Here is a 20365-nt window from a genome sequence, read left to right as displayed (position 1 = left end):
AACTTTCCTGTGGTCTTTATCGATGCGTTTTTTACATTCTCGGATGATACAATAACGAAAATTACTATATTTTTCATGTACACTAGTATAGAAGTCATGTTTATTAATCTTTGGGAGGTTATGCTGTTGTTTACAAATGCATGACGTCAGAGCACAGATAATCTATTGGCCAAACATGGCCGACAGTGTTTTCACCTGTCTAAGAAAAATATATTTTTAAATGAAAGTTTTACGGTTTTTAGGGCGCAAAAAAATATAGTGTTAATTTTTTTGATATAATAGCACAAATATTAACCATTTAAGACCTACTTTAAAAAAGTGTCAAGTAGCCTATTGTATAATAATTATATATTTAGCATGTATGTATTGTTAATGTACCTAACTTTGCAATGCCCTAACGGGGCTTCATATGTAACCATGAAAGCAAATGAATAAATAAATCATAAACCTACTCTTTACAAAGAATAGACCCTCCAAATTTCATGTCTTTAGGACCAGCGGTTTAGGCTGTGCGTTGATTTCACATACAAACTTTCATCCCCTATTTTACCACCCTTATGGGCAAATTTTCCAAAAATCCTGAAACATATATTTCTTCATTTGTAACCGAAAACTCAAATACCAATTTTCATGCAAATAACTTGAAAAATGACCAACTTTCATACAAACTTCCATCCCCCATTTAACCCACTTAGGGGTGGAATTTCAAAAAATCATTTCTTAGTGGATACCTACTCTTTACAAAGAATAGACCTTTCAAATTTGATGTCTTTAGGACCAGCGGTTTAGGCTGGGCGTTGATTTCACATACAAACTTTCATCCCCTATTTTACCACCCTTATGGGCAAATTTTCCAAAAATCCTGAGATACGTATCTCTTTATTTGTAACCGAAAACCCAAATACCAATTTTCATGCAAATAACTTGAAAAATGACCGACTTTCATCCAAACTTCCATCCCCCATTTAACCCACTTAGGGGTAGAATTTCGAAAAATCCTTTCTTAGTGGATACCTACTCTTTACAAAGAATAGACCCTCCAAATTTCATGTCTTTAGGACCAGCGGTTTAGGCTGTGCGTTGATATCTATGTCAGTCAGTCAGTCAGTCAGTCAGTCAGTCAGTCAGTCAGTCAGTCAGTCAGTCAGTCAGTCAGTCAGGACTTTGAATTTTATATATATAGATTGTTCAATATGTAGAAAGAAATCAAACCGACTGAGATTTTTCATTGGAAATGCTGTCTTATTCTTTTGGAATATACCTAAGCTGATGTTCACGACTTCGTTCGCGTGGATTTAGGTTTTTAAAAATCCCATGGGAGCTCGTTGATTTTCCGGGATAAAAAGTAGCCTATGTCACTCTCCAGGTCTTTGACTATACCCATGCAAAATCAATCATCCGTTAAACCGTTGCGACGTGATTAAAGGACAAATCAACAAACCAACAAACAAACACACTTTCGCATTTATAATAAGGGTACTGATTAACCACATTGACATCACATTAGTATGTACATAGCACCCGCGCGAAGCCGGGGCGGGTCGCTAGTCCACAATAAGTCGAGAGACGGTAGCCTCACGTGTTTGCTAAAACAACTCACTATCCATATTATAAATGCGATAGTGTATTTATTTATTGGTTTGTTCATTTGTTCTTCAATCGATGAGTTTTGATAAAAAAAATTGCAAGGATATAGTTAAAGACATTGAGAGTGACGTAGGTTACTTTTTATCCCGGATAACCAGAGTTCCCGCGGGATATTTTAAAACCTAAATCCACGCCGACGAAGTCGCGGGCATCAGCTAGTTTGGTATAACTAAAATATTACTATATCGGCCTTCAAAAACACATTTCGGCGGACATATACCTATATGACGTGTTGTCCGTCTTAACGACAGAGACAATGCTCTACAAAACTGCTTTCCTTCTAAAGGTCGATGTACATAACTTTCTGGACATACCTGAAGTAAATGTTGCAGTAGACCATAGGCACGTTATCGGAGTTGGTCCAAACGCGTTCAATTTGGACAATAGAGGGCTCCTTGTTGCCCTTCTCTGGCTGCACGTACACGAAGTCCCCCTTAGAGTACTGTGTAGGGGGAGGCGCCCCGCTCGAGTTCATGGACTCCTCTGTACTTGATCTATGACAAAACATCTTCTATATACAGGGTGTAACCAGAACGCTAGCAAAAACGGAGACAGGTGATAGTACTAATGATTACTGATATGATAACACAAAAAAAATGTATAAAAAAATCCTATAAGTTTGTAAAAGTTCACGATATTTTACAAATAAAACATCTGACTGACGCTAGAGGAAGTAGGTCACTCGGAGTCAATGCCACGTCGTATGTGGGGCATTGACCCGAGTTTTGCACATTATACATTCCGGGTTTGAAAAATACTAAATCACTAAAACTACAAAATTAGGCAAATGGTTATTGGTATTGGATTGTGTTTAGGTAATATAACAATAACGCTAAGTTTTTGCTAGCGTTCTGGTTACACCTGTATATATAAAGGAAAAGCTGACTGACTGATCTATCAACAACGCACAGCTCAAAGTACTGGATGGATCGGGCTGAAAGGCATGCAGATAGTTATATTCACATCAGCTAAGAAAGGATTTTTGAAAATTCAACCCCTAAGCGGGTAAAATAGGAGTTTGAAATTTGTGTAGTCTACACGGACGTAGCCGCGAGAATAAGCTAGTAATATATAAATTACTTATGTAAAATTCAGTTAATGAAACGATAATTAAAAATAACATTTAGATTTAATTTAGCAGTCTATTTATCTATAATCTATAATATGTATGAAGGAGAGAGAGAGAGAGAGATTTGAAAAGAGGACATATTCCTCGAGTACCCTTGATGCGTACTAAGAAAAGATTTTGAGAAATTCTGACAGTATCGTTAAAAATCAAAATCAAAGCACACGAAAAAATAAAGCAGTTTTCGCAGGTTATAGACTAAAGGGTTTTGTGGGTGAGAGTGGGGCTAGGTGGGAGAAGGGGAGAAGATGTCGAGGGGTTGGATAAAGGGGGTCATGGAGGTAAGTGAGAGGACTGTAAAGGGGATTAGACAGGGTGTTACGGCATAGTATGTCCCGTTCCTCTAAGGGGATTAGGGGCAGTCGAGGGATGTAGAGTGATGTGGGTGAGAGGGGGGTTAGTTGGGAGAAGGGGAGAAGATGTCGAGGGGTAGTGTTAGATATTATAAAATTTGAAGCCTCTTACTAATGTTACCCGTACTCATTGTTATAGCGTGTCTATGGCTCAATGCCTTCTATTTCTTTCTAGTGTGATCTCTGGACGCTTACGTTGGCATATACAAGTTATTAAGTTGTAATAATTATTTAAATTAATTAAAAGTTATTAGTGCACAATTCTATTTTATTTACACATAAAATCATTAGGTAGGATAAAGGGGGTCATGGAGGTAAGTGAGAGGACTGTAAAGGGGATTAGACAGGGTGTTGCGGCATAGTATGTCCTGTTCCTCTGAAGGGGATTAGGGGCAGTCGAGGGGTGTCAGGGTGGTCGGGGGTGAGAGGAGGGTTTTGTGGGTGAGGGGGGGGTCGAGGGGTCACAGACCTGGTTTCTTCCTCCTCATCATTCTCCTGCAGCAGTTTGCACTGTTTCACAAGTTCCACGCTGGTGGAGATGGTATCGCGGGTGAAGTTGAGGGCGGGTGACGACAGGGTGTTGCGACATAGTATGTCCCGTTGTTCTATAAAGTAGGATTGTAGTTCCACTGAGTCTTCGAAGATTTGGCTGTCTGTGCGGGATAGACGACGAGCTCTGAAAAAAAATGGGTTCAATCTTTAGTACGAGGTCTAGCGAGATGGCTCGGACCTTCTCCCCGTTAGTGGCTTCATCGTGCTCGGGCAGCTCCGCCATACTGTCCGAGTAGCATCTGGAGCAAGCCAATTTACTTACCGTTCGAAAACCGCAAACATGTCCTGCTGGAAGTGATCCAGTCGTTTGTAGAGGCCCTTGTCCAGCCTGCGTTTGACGAGGTCTAGCGAGATGGCTCGGACCTTCTCCCCGTTAGTGGCTTCATCGTGCTCGGGCAGCTCCGCCATACTGTCCGAGTAGCATCTGGAGCAAGCCAATTTACTTACCGTTCGAAAACCGCAAACATGTCCTGCTGGAAGTGATCCAGTCGTTTGTAGAGGCCCTTGTCCAGCCTGCGTTTGACGAGGTCTAGCGAGATGGCTCGGACCTTCTCCCCGTTAGTGGCTTCATCGTGCTCGGGCAGCTCCGCCATACTGTCCGAGTAGCATCTGGAGCAAGCCAATTTACTTACCGTTCGAAAACCGCAAACATGTCCTGCTGGAAGTGATCCAGTCGTTTGTAGAGGCCCTTGTCCAGCCTGCGTTTGACGAGGTCTAGCGAGATGGCTCGGACCTTCTCCCCGTTAGTGGCTTCATCGTGCTCGGGCAGCTCCGCCATACTGTCCGAGTAGCATCTGGAGCAAGCCAATTTACTTACCGTTCGAAAACCGCAAACATGTCCTGCTGGAAGTGATCCAGTCGTTTGTAGAGGCCCTTGTCCAGCCTGCGTTTGACGAGGTCTAGCGAGATGGCTCGGACCTTCTCCCCGTTAGTGGCTTCATCGTGCTCGGGCAGCTCCGCCATACTGTCCGAGTAGCATCTGGAGCAAGCCAATTTACTTACCGTTCGAAAACCGCAAACATGTCCTGCTGGAAGTGATCCAGTCGTTTGTAGAGGCCCTTGTCCAGCCTGCGTTTGACGAGGTCTAGCGAGATGGCTCGGACCTTCTCCCCGTTAGTGGCTTCATCGTGCTCGGGCAGCTCCGCCATACTGTCCGAGTAGCATCTGGAGCAAGCCAATTTACTTACCGTTCGAAAACCGCAAACATGTCCTGCTGGAAGTGATCCAGTCGTTTGTAGAGGCCCTTGTCCAGCCTGCGTTTGACGAGGTCTAGCGAGATGGCTCGGACCTTCTCCCCGTTAGTGGCTTCATCGTGCTCGGGCAGCTCCGCCATACTGTCCGAGTAGCATCTGGAGCAAGCCAATTTCAATCTAAATATATAAAGGAAAAGCTGACTGACTGATCTACAGTTAAGTTAATAGTTTATGTCCGTGATTTCCATGATACGGCGACCTCTAGCATTTTCTGCCTTACTTGACCAGACTTTTGACGCCGCCTTAAAGTCTCCTCAAGCTTGCTAGTGCGGATATGGTAACGGTGAACGTGGAGGTTGCCCCGACATTCCAAAGAGGCGCAAAGAATAGGCTACTTGACTCATATCTAATTTCGTCCAATAAATGATTATTTATTATAGTATTTTGCTTAAGACAACGAAATATTTCAATAACAATTATTAAAAACGCAGGATGGATATATAAATCCAATTTAAAAAAATACAATTTTTATTTTTATTTGAAACGCAGAAAACGCTGTCAGCCATGATGTGACGTCATTAAATATGTAAACAAAGAAATGTCATCCCTATGTCACGCGGGGACTAACGTAGTATCCATATATATAAAATTTAAAGTCCGTAAAAGTTTGTCAGGACTTTAAATTATCTACTTTTTTTACATTCTCGGATGATACAATAACGATAATTACTATATTTTTCATGTAAACTAGTATAGAAGTCATGTTTATTAAACTTTGGGAGGTTGTGCTGTTGTTTACAAATGCATGACGTCAGAGCACAGATAATCTATCGGCCAAACATGGCCGACAGTGTTTTCACCTGTCTAAGAAAAATATATTTTTAAATTAAAGTTTTACGGTTTTTAGGGCGCAAAAAAATATAGTGTTAATTTTTTTGATCTAATAGGACAAATATTAACCATTTAAGACCTACTTAAAAAAAGGGTCAACTAGCCTATTCCACGCCAGACATAACATTTGCAAGTTCAGGTCACAGAGGATAGCGGATACTTAGTGGTCACTGGTACATTAAATTCCACAGATCCCAAGATGCATGGAAACTGCGAATGTAGCAGCAGGCAGGATGGCGGCTGGATAAGTTAGACCAGAAGATACTGGAGAGCGTCCTTAAGGGAAAAGAAAATAAGATTCTCTAACTCACACTGAGCTCTTTTGACATTTTTTGGTTCTCCATTGCTGCTTCACTGAGTGATATGAAAATGATTTTTCGTAAAAAACCTTCAATGGATTAAAATTAAATGTGAAATGAGCTCGGTGGCTATCATTTATCGTTGAACACTGAGTTAGCGAATCACCCCGCTGGTCAGAGATCTGGTGGTAACGTACCTGCCCTCTTCGTCTTGGTGGTTATAGACCGTGGTGAAGAGATTGAGGAGCAACTCTTGTACGGCGGCCGGCACGTCCGGTACGGCGTCGTCGTCCTCGCTGTTCAAACAAAACAAAACATACTTATGTTATCGCACTTATAATTTACTAGCTTATGCTCGCGACTTCGTCCGCTTGAACTACACAAATTTCAAACCCCTATTTTACCCCTTTAGGGGTTGAATTTTGAAAAATCCTTTCTTAGCGGATTCCTACGTCATAATAGCTATCTGCATGCCGAATTCCAGCGCTATCCGTCCAGTAGTTTGAGCTGTGCGTTGATAGATCAGTCAGTCAGTCAGTCAGTCACCTTTTCCTTTTATATATATAGATTATCTCTGACAGAAGTCACATGATCCGTTGCGTCAACATTTTGTGTCGAAAGCACAGATATGTCCAGATGTGCAACTAGCGTGGCCCCCTCAGTCCCTCTCGCTCAAGCAGAGGTATTTACTTGTGAAATGTTATTTACGTTCTTCTATTTTACGTTCGCTTCGGCTATTGTAATTGCACAATAACTTCAAAAAACAAAAAACAACAAAACGAATCAATTATTTATTTACAATACTTGAGTCAACATAACCTCAAACTCAAGGCAAAAAAAAAAAGTGGCCACGGTGATAAGGACAAAACATAATCATTTTGTCACGTTCTAATAAGAGCTTCAATGCTATCTCGCTTTAACAATAAGTGTCACAATAGGGAAACTTCTAATAGTCCTTGTTCTGAGGTCGAAAGTATAGACGGGTGGTTGATAGTTTTAAAGCCAGTCTCGCTCGCAGACTCATTCGACTATTAAATGCTTTTGTTTAGGTCGCCATTTAATTGATTGGTTGTAATAGTAATTTTAGTAATTTTAGTAATTTTAGTAAATTTAGCGCGACAGAACGCGAGGCTCTAGCTGTGATTTTTGCAGTGGAGAAATTTCAGGCTTATTTTGGTTCCAAGCCAGTTACAATTATCACAGACCATGCATCCCTAAAGTGGTTCTTAAATTTAGAAAATCCCTCAGGACGACTCGCCAGATGGGGTTGTAGATTATCACAGTATAATTTTGTTATTGAACATAGGAAGGGTTGTGATAATGTAGTTCCGGATACCTTGTCGAGACTCATACACGTAGATGTAGTTGGTGATCGTAATGATAACTCTAGTCAACAAGTTTTGGTAGATGACTGGTATGACAAAACATTTAGTGGCTGTAAAATCAATCCAGCAAATTTTCCGAATTTTTGTATTTTGAAGTGCAGTGCAGCATTGCAGTGCCTGATCAGGTTTAATGTTGTAGTTAGGTAAGTATAAAGAGTAAACCTCTCGTAGAGCCTCTACGCGTGTGATCATTGTCTGCGCGCAAGTTCAACAAGATAGGACATTCCAATAACCAATCCAAAAATAGCTTAAAATGCCCTGCTTTTCTGTCTGACTTTTAACTCACTTCTGGTACCCTTTTACTTGACAACACGGCAGAATTATATTCATATATTTGTTCTCTTTAATTAGTTACTTGTTTACAGTTTATACAACGTTTATACAAGTATTAGTATACGCAAAAATTGAAAGTAGTTTGTTAGTTCAATGAGCAAAGTGGTGACAAATAAAAGACGGCGCTCCTAACAATATTTTCCTAATCCTGTGAAAGTGTGGATGTTTGGATGTTTGTTACTCAATCACGCAAAAACGGCTGAACTGATTGGGATGAAATTTGGAATGGAGATAGATTATACCCTGGATTAACACATAGGCAACTTTTTACCCCGGAAAATCAGAGTTCCCGCAGGATTTTGAAAAATGTAAATCCACGCGGACGAAGTCGCAGGCATCAGCTAGTACAACAATAAAGCTTACCGTAAAAGCTGTTTAGTTTGCAAGCACACTCGCTGCAATATCAGGGCGTCCTTATAAATTTGCGAGTCCGGTTCGTTGTATTTGCACGCGTTGTCGAACATCAGTATGAAATCGGACGCCAATTCGTTGACAGACGTGTACACGGCGTTCTTCAGTTTATGGGCGATCTTCTCCATGTCTATGGGGTTCTTGATGAGCTCGTAGTAGTCTGGGTATTCGCTTTTGCTGGGTAGCTTCATGAAGATGAGAGCTAGTTGGCGGTTAACTGGAAAAGAAAGAAAATCATTCAAAATTCATATAATTTTGGGTATTTTTTGTTGATTGACAAATAAGTCGTACAGTTTTGGGCAATTTTTTGTTGGCCAACAAATAAAAGCCATACAATTTTAGACTATTCTTATTTGGCCATTCTTATAATCACGAATAGCATAGAAAGTCCTCAACTTCTGTTCAAAGGGCGACAATTGCTTGGACTTAGCCGCTTTAACTGCAAATTCTTCAATGGAGTTTTCCGCTTATAGTTAGTTAGTTCTTTAAGCTTCTCGTTCATTCCAGACGGTTCGAACCAAAATATGTACCTCAATATAACCCGTTACCCCATCTTAAACTGCATGATAACTTGGCTACACTTTCTGATAAGTTGGCAACACTTACTATAAAATTGCCAACACATTCTGTAAAATTGGCGACACTTTCTGTAAAATTGGCGACACTTTCTGTAAAATTGGCAACACTTACTATAAAATTGGCGACACTTTTTGTAAAATTGGAGACACTTTTTTGTAAAATTGGCGACACTTTCTGTAAAATTGGCGACAATTTCTGTAATATTGGCAACACTTACTATTAAATTGGCGACACTTTTTGTAAAATTGGAGACACTTTTTTGTAAAATTGGCGACACTTTCTGTAAAATTGGCAACACTTACTATAAAATTGGCAACACTTTCTGTAGAATTGGCAACACTTTCTGTAAAATTGGCTACACTTTTTGTAAAATTAGCTACACTTTCTGTAAAATTGGCGACACTTTTTGTAAAATTGGAGACACTTTTTTTGTAAAATTGGCGACACTTTCTGTAAAATTGGCGACAATTTCTGTAAAGTTGGCACAAGAGAATCTTACCTTTAGGATCTCTATAATCCCGAATAGCGTCATACAAAGTCCTCAACTTCTGTTCAAAGGGCGACAATTGCTTGGACTTAGCCGCTTTAAAGGTCTTCAGTGGAGTTTTCCGCTCATAGTTAGCGCTGTTCAGCTCTTTGAGCTTCTCGTTCATGACTCGTTCTAGAAGGTTCGCGTCCTCGTATATCATGGAGCCTTCCTCGTTGAACTGGCGACAGTTGGAGAACATCAGGCGGAAGTCGGTTACCATTTCCTCTATCGAGTTGTAGCGGTCGTTCTACAAACACAGAACAAGTAATTTTTAAGCCATTTCATCCAAATATATAAAAGGAAAAGGTGACTGACTGACTGACTGATCTCTCAACAAACAGCTCAAACTACTGGACGGATCGGGCTGAAATTTGGCATGCAGATAGCTATTATGACGTAGGCATCCGCTAAGAAAGGATTTTTGAAAATTCAACCCTTAAGGGGGTGAAATAGGGGTTTGAAATTTTTATAGTCCACGCGGACGAAGTCGCGAGCATAAGCTAGTTTTATATTAAAAAGCTGGCCAAGTGCGAGTCAAACTCGCGCACCAAGGGTTCCGTACTCAGGTATTTTTTCCGACATTTTTCACCATAAATCAAAAACTATTACGCATATCAATGCCATGAAATGCTAACAGACAGACCACTTTCTGCGGGAGCAGTTGATATGAAGTGGAGCTTCTTACCTTGATATTGGCTTCTATAGTCAGCATGTCTATCGGTCTATCGATCACGTTATAGTACTCCGGGTAGTTTCTTGCTGGGTTTCTCCATGAACAGTAACATGGGTTGTCTGCCATCAGAGCAGGTGAACTCTACCAGTTGTTTAGATATGAAGTGCAGCTTCTTACCTTGATATTGGCTTCTATAGTCAGCATGTCTATCGGTCGATCGATCACGTTATAGTACTCCGGGTACAGTTTCTTGCTGGGTTTCTCCATGAACAGTAACATGGGTTGTCTGCCGTCGGAGCAGGTGAACTCTACCAGTTGTTTAGATATGAAGTGCAGCTTCTTCTTCAGGGGAACGTTGGATTTGGGCACCACTGGTGATGGGGCGGGGGTAGGTGCTGTGACCGGTATTGGATTGATGCGAGGACGACCTGGGAATGAAAATTTGTTTGTTTGTGAGCTTTTTAGTACCATTTTCCTTAACCTACTGGGCCGATTTCAATGTAATTTTATGCATTATGAAGCGGTGATAGCATAGTGGTTAAGACATTGACCTCTTATTCGGGGGGATCCGAGGTTGGATCCCAAAAACGCACCTCTAACTTTTATGTTATGTGCGTTTTAAGCAATCACCTACTTTGACAGCGATGGAAGACCTCGTGAGGAAACCTGCATGCCTGTTCCCTAATGTTCTTACAAGATATTATATGAAGAAGTGCCACACTCTAGGTTATTTTGTTTTTGAGGCGGTCTTTCCAAGATACGGAACCCTCGGCGCACGAGTCCTACTCGCACTTGGCCAATATTGAGCCTGCCAACATTACCGTTGTAACTGCTTCATACAAACATACAAACCGCGCGATAATGTTGTTTGCTCCTATGATATACCTTGGATGTTTGTATTTTAACATTGACGCCGCGTGTCACCTTCAGAAAAAACCAGATTGTAGTTTTGAAAAGTAATATGTTCCATATTACTTGATTCCTATTTGTATGTTTAGACTTTAGACCAAAGAATTTTTAAATACCTACTAATACTTATGTAAGTTATAAGAATTATTACTTCTAAATCCATGCTTCAGACTATGTTGTACTTACTATAACCTGTTAATTTAAGTTTAATATGACATTCTTACTGATAATCGAAACTATTTTATATTAACATACTTGTACCTACTTAATATTACTAAATTATTAACAAAGAAGAAACTAATTGACATTATAACAAACTTAATTAATTAGTGCGATCAATAAATAAAAATAATTTCGATTCAAAATGAATGCCCTATATAATTACATGATAAAATCTATTATAAAATAATGTAACACGTAGTTTGCATGTAATTGTATAATAATTATATATTTAGCATGTATGTATTGTTAATGTACCTAACTTTGCAATGCCCTAACGGGGCTTCATGTAACCATGAAAGCAAATTAATAAATAAATCATAAATCATAAATTCCTAGAGGTATAATCAATCCGTACTAAATTAATGCCCGGTTTCTGAACTCGTCAGTTATGTTCTCATTAGCTGTTATTTCGATAAAGTTAAACGCCGTTTAACTGTCCATGCGTTTCTGAATACAACAAAAACTATGAAACCGATAACCAGTTCAATATTCTGTCACTAGATGGGTCTGCTACAGAAACGAAACGAGTTTGAAATGCATATTATTATTTTATTTCGCCACCAACTCTCTGATGCCCGCGACTTCGTCCGCGTGGATTTACGTTTTTCAAAATCCCGCGGGAACTCTTTGATTTTCCGGGATAAAAAGTAGTTAATCCAGGGTATAATGTATCTCCATTCCAAATTTCAGCCAAATCCGTCCAGTAGTTTTTGCGTGAAGGAGTAACAAACATACACACACACATACAAATTTTCGCCTTTATAATATTATTCGGGATAGTATTTTTTTATACGCCAAATAAGTGGCTAAACAACAACACACAAAAGGAAAGAAGGCCCAAGACCCCGTGTCTTGGGCCTTCTTTGGAAAAGTATGGAAATAAGTATGGATTACTTTTGGGCAGGTTAAATAATTTGTTTTATGGCTTTAGAGCACAGGGAACGCTGACATGGGTTTATTTTATTTTTACTAGCTGATGCCCGCGACTTCGTCCGCGTGGATTTACGTTTTTCAAAATCCTGCGGGAACTCTTTGATTTTCCGGGATATAAATTAGCCTATGTTACTCTACTGGTCTTTGACTATACCCATGTAAAAAATCACGTCGATCCATTGCTCCGTTGCGACATGATTGAAGGACAAACCAACAAACAAACACACTTTCGCATTTATAATAGGGGTAGTGATTTTTATGTCTTGTTATTTCTAAACAATAGTGTAGCATCAAGATGTTATTTCAATAAAATAAAACTGCTAACCTCTGGGTCGAGGCGTGGTGGTGGTGGTGGTGGTGGCCTGGGCCTGGTTCTTCACTGAGGAAAGACTTTCGTCGTCGCTCGAGGAGCTCTGCACGATATCCAGCATCTCCTGTACGCGCTGTTGCATTAATCTGCAATTAAAATAAATTAAAAAAAAGGTCATGTGGTTAGATCTCCCAAGGAAAAATGGACCAAAGAGTCCCATTCTGGTACCCCAGAGATGGAAAGAGAACGAGAGGACGGCCACAGAAGAGATGGAAAGATGACCTACCAAAATGGCACAGATTAGCACTAGACAAAGAAAAATGGGAATTCTAGAGGAAGGCCTACGTCCAAAGACAACCTGATCCATAAATTATCTATTGCTGGTGTTACCAATTTGTAGAATAAATATATTATGTAAATAAAATAAAATAAAAATAAAAACATTCAACATTAAATAAATATATTATGTAAGATAGAAAAATTTTTAGTAAACTAGATGGCGTTGTATGGAGTTAAATCACACTAGAAAAGTTATATCCAAGAGGAAATTGGACTTTGTATGCAGTTTAGTCTGGCAGATACAACGACCAACACGCATGTATTCGAACAAGCTCAACGAGCAAATTTCATACAGACAAAATTAATTGGCAAGACTTAAAACTTCTTTAAGCCCTAAAATGTTGAAATACTACTAGAATACTAGACGCAACTTGCGTTGACACATTGGCCCCGTGTCATATCAGGAAGACAGCATCAAGACCGGGAGCCGCAGCAGAAACAGCTGAAAACGGCAAGCGGCGCAAGTATGCCTCTCTTATAGAGAGTTACATTTTTGTGCCGTTTGCCGTGGAGACCCTGGGGCCATGGAGTCTTAGTGCTAAAAATTTTTTACGAGACATTTCACCGCGATTAATAGCCTCAACTGGTGACAGAAGGGCTGGCTCATTTTTTGCGCAACGGATCAGCCTGGCTGTCCAGCGCGGAAATGCAGCCAGTATTCTTGGCACCATTACACGCGGTCATGATTTATATAGTAATTAGATAAGGCTAGCTTTAAGTTTTATTGTATTAAAAAAAAAAAAAAAAAAAAAAGAATACTAGATCTAGTAATATGTACTATGTACTTAGTAGTATTACCTTTGCAGCTTGACAGCGTCCTTGTATAGTTTAGAAGCGGGCACATTATACTGCTTGGCGTTCTCGAACATGATGTTCATATCGCCGGCCACTTCGGATATGGTTCCGTACAGGCCGCGGCGAATTTTGTTCTTGATTTGGTTGAGCGATACCGGGTTCTTGATTTCTTTGTAGTAGTCTGGGTATTCTCGACGCGATGGAAGCTTCCAGAACGGTTGGGCCATGGGTGCACCTGGGTGGAAAGAAATTACTTAAAATGCCTACTTTTTTATTTCAGGATAAATTGGCTTTTGTTCAAAGTTTACCAAAAGGGCAGTATAATAAAATAAAAAATAAAATAAATAACCTTTTATTTGGGACCATAGCGCACAGTACAAAACAGAACAACACCAGACAAACGTACATAAACAAAACAAAAAAAAACACAACAAAAAACAGAGCATGAAGACAAAAAGATCACAAATACTTAACTAATACGTACGGCTTTCCATGCATTTCAACCGAGAAAACCATCAATAATGGTCCAAACACACTTACGCTGCCCTGCGCGACGCGACGCGGCACGTCAAATATAGTTTATATGACTTACTAGCTGCCCTGGCGAACTTCGTTCCGCCTAACAGTCGATTCAAATTTTTTAAATTTTTCTCTCCGTAACCATCCTCGTACTTCAAGGAATATTATAAAAAAAGAATTAACAAAATCGGTTCAGCTGTTCTCGAGATTTGCGGTGATCAACACATTTAGTGATTCATTTTTATATTATAGAGATGTATGGAGCAAAGCGCACTCGAGTGACGCTATGAAATATTTAAAAAGCAGTTACCGCTGGGTCCTGGATGACTTTTGACAGCTTCCAGAAGTTTCCACTGCGGGGAATCTTCATTCACATTTTTTTCGTCGTCACTTTCACCCCCGCTATCCTCAGAGTGCTGCCAAAAATTTCATTCAAATAAGAATTGAACACAATGGCACCAATTCCGTCGTCTTTCTCTAAACTAAATTTAGAGGATCTGCATCCTTTTCTTTTCAACAATGCTAAAAAGGGACAGAACATTAACTTTACATTTAAAGACTCTAAATTTTAGTGTACGCTACAAATTTAAACAGTAGGCTCGCGACTGTGCGCTAAAATCACGGGTTTTACCATCTAAAAATTAAATTTAAAACTGTCAAACTGTGTCTGTCCTTTTCATATTACATTAGTAAGAAGAGGATGCGAATACTCTAAAATTAGGTTGTGCTTAGAATCAGTACCAATATCGGGCTATGAACATTGCTGGAGATTGCTGAAGAGAATGAATGATGAATTACTATACAGTTATGATTCATCATCATCATCATGGTCAACCGCCGGCTTACTACAGAGCATGGGTCTCCTCTCAGAGTGAGAAGGGTTATGGCTATAGTCTACCACGCTGTCCAGAAGAACTCAGGCATGCAGGTTTGCTCACTATGTTTACCTTCACCGTTAAAGCAAGTGAATTTCAAAAAATCTTAGCAGACATCTCCGTCATAATAGCAATCGCATGCCAAATTTCATCCCGATCCGTCCAGTAGTTTTGATAGATCAGTCAGTCACCTTTTCCTTATATATTTAGATACTTTCTCGGTATCACTCACAGATGGCGTTATATCACTTTACATGGTGTTTTAACGTACTAATCGCGAAAATTTATTAGGGATGTCATGGCTGAAGATGCACAAATAAAATCTTACAAAAACGACTAATTTTAGAGAAAAGATACGTTTATACGTATCTTTCGATTTTACCAAACTTATTCTAATGGTGCCGCCATCCAGACGCTTGCGGCAATAAACATACCGCAAGCATCGGCAAACACCAGAGCCTCTGACAGTCAGTCAGTCACCTTTTCCTTTTATATAAATAGACTAGCTTATGCTCGCGACTTCGTCCGCGTGAACCACACAAATTTCAAACCCCTGTTTTATCCCCCTTAGGGGTTGAAATTTCAAAAATCTTTTCTTGTTCTTCCGTCCGTTCTTGTTTTATTTGTATCTCACCTTGACTTCAGGCTCATTGTCAGACCCCGGTGGGTCCATGATGGCTAGAGCTCGGCTGGACGGGACGGGGCCGACCCTGGAAGTACGCTTGGAACGGATCCGTTCTGAGGCCTTTGCCGGCCCGCTGCGATTGTGTTGTTCTATTTCTTGCTTGCGGACTTGAATTATCTGAAAATAAAAAAAAAAATCAATTCAGTGCAATGTTCAGAAACAATGTTCATATCGCCTGTTTGCGACTACGTGTTATTTCATAAACTAAATTTTTGAGTAAAGAAGATTTGCAATGGCTGTAAATTGATTTCCTTGAAGTGTAGGTATAAAAAACTATCATAAAAATTATAAGCAAATTGAAAGATGAAGGAAGGTAAAACTGACCAATCTAATAATCTTACATATTATGTTTGTTATGAAGATAATTAGATTTGTTGCATTTTCCCAGTGGTTGCAATTGCCTCGCTGGAATATATTTCAGTTGTTTTAGTTAATTTATAATATTAGTAAATACCTTCTTCAAAGTCTTAGCATCCTTGTATATCTGGCTGCCTGGCTCATTGAAGAGGCAGGCATTGCGCACCATGTTGTTCAGGTCCTTGTCCAGCTCGTTCAGGTTGGTGTAGTCTCCGCTCTGGATCTTCTGCGCTATGATCTTGAGGTCTATGGGCGAGTCTATGACGCTGAAGTATTCGGGGTAGCGGCGCTTGGACGGGAGGAATTGAAAGGCCGGGTATAGGGGACGGCCGTCGATGTTTGCTGACATTACCTAAAAAGAAATAAAATTAAAAAACCGGCCAAGTGCGAGTCAGGCTCGCGCAACGAGGGTTCCGTACTAGCATTGGAAGACCCTCACTAGGTGGACGGACGACATCAGATGAGTCGCAAGGAGCCGCTGGTTGACGGCGGCGCCAGACCGTGGCGTGTGGAAGTCCCTACAAGAGACTTATGTCCAGCAGTGGATGTCTATCGGTTGATGATGATGATGATGATGATGAATCAGTGTCTGATAAAATTATCAATGCTGTCTAAAATTCCCAAAGTATAGAATAACTTACAGCATTGAACAACTCCTCAAATATATTGTCCTCTTCATTGTTAGTAGATGTCTCGGAGACGTCCTCGGCAACGTCTGATCTTCTGCTCGATGAGCCATTGCGGGATGACTTTGGAGTTTTCTGTTCCTCACCTTTACAAAAACAATTTTTTTTGTTTCTGTTATTTTATTGTTTCGATTTATTAAACATCCCGTGGGAGCTAACTATTTGATTGTGGGAAAAAACTATTTGATTTCCTGGGATAAAAAGTAGCCTATATCACTCTCCATGTCTTTAACTATGCCCATACAAAAAATCACGTCGATCCGTTGCTCTGTTGCGACGTGATTGAAGGACAAACCAATAAACCAACAAACAAACACACTTTCACATTTATAATATGGGTACTGATTAATGCCAGAAACCCAGAAAATCAAAGAGTTTTTTTAAAAATCCAAATCCACGCGTACGAAGTCGCGGGCATCAGCTAGTTCATACATATATAGCTGCTTGTGCTAATTTACTCAATCACTCACTCACTCATTGATCACCTCTCCTGTAAAATTTTGTATGAAAAATAATTTTTTCACTGGTGGTTTCGTATAGAGGACAAAGTTCATTCAGAGGAAAAATATGTGTAACATCATCTATACAGCCCACTGTCAGACGGACGGACGGACAGAGTCCGAGGTAGCATTAATAACCATCCAGAAGAGTGCCAACCCTTCGGGTACAGAACCCCAAAAATTGAGTAGGCATATAGAATAGAATAGAATAGAATAGATTTTTATTCAAATAAACTTTTACAAGTGCTTTTGAATCATCAACTAGTTTAATTTACCACTGGTTCGGAATGCCGTTCCCACCGAGAAGAACCAGCAACAAACTCGGCGGTTGCTCTTTTCAAGAGATCAATTTACAATATCATTATACCATACTGTACAAGCAATTGCAGCCCCGTGCATTGCTGGAGCGAGTCAAATCCAGGCTTTCTTATCATTTACATAAAGTTTAACATACCACTCTCAAGCAAATGCCTGTTCTTGTTGTAAAGCTTCCACAGCTGGACGGCATCCTTGTACTCCTCCGAGTCGGGTTTGTAGAAGGCTTTAGCGTTGTTCACTAACAGGTCAATGTCTGCCGATAGCTCCTCTATATCCTCATATGTATCAGTCTTGAGCTTCTGTTGCACCTGAAACAAAATAAAATAGCGTCTGGATCATGTTGATACTTTAAAAACATGGAACATCTAAATCCATACTAATATTATAAATGCGAAAGTGTGTCTGTCTGTCTGTTTAGTAAGACTAGCTAGCAGACGTCTGTCTGTCTGTTTTCACGGCCCAACCGTTCAACCGATTTTGATGATTTTTGGTACAGAGTTAGCTTATATCCTAGGGAAGGACATAGGCTACTTTTCATATACTACTACTATAAAAGGATTGACTAACTGACTGATCTATACCGACACATCCTCTGACAGGTGTCTCCTTCAGGTTTGTGTAAATAAATCTAGTTTGAGCTTGTCTAGTATCACAGCTGTCACCTTTGCCATCTCCCCCCACCCTTCCCCTGAAAAAGGGATATCAACTAGTTCACATTAAAAGAAACAACATTTGAATACGTACCCTCAGCAAGTCAATAGGCTGTGACACCACCTCATAATATTGCGGCTCCTGCCGCCTCTTGGGTGCTCTGATGAAGGAGTCACACAGCAGAGTGCCATCCTCCTTCTTGTACGAGCGGATTATGTCGTACAGCTGCTGGCATATCTCACTCTAAAACAGAAAAAAATTACATACAGTACACACCAGATAATATTGTACATCAACCTTTAGAATGAGAGAATTTGGCTTTGTAGAGAGTTTTCTCTGTCACTCATACCTATGTGACGATTTGTTGGTCTCAACAATGCTCTACAAAACCGCTATCTATTTCTAAAGGTTGATGTACAATATTTTCTGCCGCATACTGTAAATGTATGTTTTTTTTGTAGATGTTTTATGATGAGGCTATACAGCATGTTTTACAAATCACTAGATGACGCCCGCGACTTTGTCCGCGTGGATTTAGGTTTTTTAAAAATCCAGATGGGAACTCTTTAATTTTTCGGGCTAAAAAGTAGCCTATGTCCTTCCCCAGGATGTAAGCTAACTCTGTACCGAATTTCATGAAAATCAGTATTTTTTTCAATTATCAATATAGGTAGAGAAGGTTCAACAAGTCTGCTGCTGCTAGACACAGCAAAAAAATCACGAAGGTTTAGATGAAGTGTGTCATTCCATCCACTTATCAATACATAATAATGCTTCTATAAATAATTTACATCGTTTATAGAAGCACTTATTACAGTATTAAATTAATTAAGCTGTTAAGCTGTTGGGCTCAGAAAAGCTAGCAGACACAGACAGACACACTTTCACATTTATAATATTAGTATGGACTATGGATATAACATGACAAATAAGGTATGTAGTAGGTAGTAAGTACCAAATAGTTAGTGACGTAGATTCTTTCAGTCTCTGCTATTTGACAAAAGTTAGTTCATTTGTGCAATCAGCTGTTTGTTGCATTGAAGTTTTATGCAAATTCTTTGAGCCTTCATATTATATACCACGAGTATCATGCTACAAGGCTCATTAGTCATTATATTTTGGTACATCCACATTCCACACATCACTTGTACATGTTAAGGACTTTTTCTAACACCTTGTACGATTGAATCTTTCAGGTCTACAAAAACTGGATAAAAATTCTTTATTTCATATTATATTTTTTAAATTTATGATAAGTTAATAAAACCGGTAACGCAGCTTTTTATGTGTAAAAACAATTCCAACTCTGGATTTAGTAAGTAATACAAAAACAGTGCGTAAAAAACAATCGTTACAATACCGGCTCCAGCTTTTTCTTCTTCCGAGATGGTGGAGGTCCAGGGTTGCTCAGTTCCACTCCATCATCACTGTCATCGCAGTCAACTCCTCGGCTCGCCACCGAGGAAGCACGGCGTCTTTTACTCATTCTTCACTTTGCAACTAGTATTAGACGAAAACTTTACTGAATGCTAATAAACAGAAAATTAACGTTTTTATTCATTTAGCGGCTGTTTTATTAATTGAATTTAAGTAATTATGATACATCTACAAACACAAATAAAAACATAAAACAAGCATTTTGTTTTTGACCACAGACAGTGAATGTCATAGATTATCTACTATATACTAGAGATAGATGTGCGACTCTAGATTTCTTTTTCAAAGTTACGCGTGTGCTCCCATCTAGAGGGCACTAAAAGCGCGCTAGGCGTGCGAGAGCGCGAAAATTTAAATGCTATTTAAATGTACTTTACTAGAATATTTTATATTTTTGAACATGTTTAAAAAAAATATCAATAATTCCATTAACGTTTGTTTAAAACATCTTTAAAAATATATATTACAAGACTGACTCTTTAAGATACTAAATTATAAAACACTATAGAAATAAAAAGGTTTTAAGGTTTTGTAAAATATTTTATTTTCATAAATTCGTAACTAGGTACATAAAATACATACCCAAATTCAAGACCCACGAGATTGTGAAATAGGTAACGCTCAAATCCAAAATTTTTGGTTATTTACTTTTCATAACTTTCATATTACTACCACAACTGGTGTATTTCAACGATCTTCAAACTGGTGATTGCAAATTTGATAATTCGTAACTATATATTATTTCATTATCAGTCTTGCTTTCTAAATGTTGTCCTACTATCTCTTTTCATTGTTTAAATGGTTTCAAAGAGAGGAGTAGCCAGGTTTTGGAAAGCCATGCAAACATCTGAAAAAGTA

General features: G+C 39.4%; 1 protein-coding gene across 1 annotated transcript in view; it reads right to left on the bottom strand.

The window, feature by feature from the left end:
• Positions 1 to 19730, bottom strand: part of polybromo (protein) — a 43611-nt gene extending 23881 nt beyond the window's left edge. The window contains exons 1-16 of the mRNA XM_034981449.2: positions 19431 to 19730; positions 18164 to 18313; positions 17556 to 17727; positions 16557 to 16687; positions 16013 to 16267; positions 15508 to 15675; positions 14309 to 14414; positions 13483 to 13714; positions 12361 to 12491; positions 10149 to 10399; positions 9269 to 9545; positions 8143 to 8407; positions 6259 to 6357; positions 4866 to 5027; positions 3596 to 3802; positions 1962 to 2141 (exon numbers count right to left, since the gene is read on the bottom strand). Of these exons, the coding sequence (XP_034837340.1) occupies positions 1962 to 2141; positions 3596 to 3802; positions 4866 to 5027; positions 6259 to 6357; positions 8143 to 8407; positions 9269 to 9545; positions 10149 to 10399; positions 12361 to 12491; positions 13483 to 13714; positions 14309 to 14414; positions 15508 to 15675; positions 16013 to 16267; positions 16557 to 16687; positions 17556 to 17727; positions 18164 to 18313; positions 19431 to 19556 (2912 nt within the window). The 5' untranslated portion in view covers positions 19557 to 19730. The remainder of the gene's footprint in view (positions 1 to 1961; positions 2142 to 3595; positions 3803 to 4865; positions 5028 to 6258; positions 6358 to 8142; positions 8408 to 9268; positions 9546 to 10148; positions 10400 to 12360; positions 12492 to 13482; positions 13715 to 14308; positions 14415 to 15507; positions 15676 to 16012; positions 16268 to 16556; positions 16688 to 17555; positions 17728 to 18163; positions 18314 to 19430) is intronic.
• Positions 19731 to 20365: the final 635 nt, after the last annotated feature.

Source organism: Maniola hyperantus, chromosome 24, assembly GCF_902806685.2.
Source record: "Maniola hyperantus chromosome 24, iAphHyp1.2, whole genome shotgun sequence".
Taxonomy (NCBI): Eukaryota; Metazoa; Arthropoda; class Insecta; order Lepidoptera; family Nymphalidae; genus Maniola; species Maniola hyperantus.
Note: the sequence above shows the minus strand (reverse complement) of the source record. Positions and strands in the feature narration are given on the sequence as shown.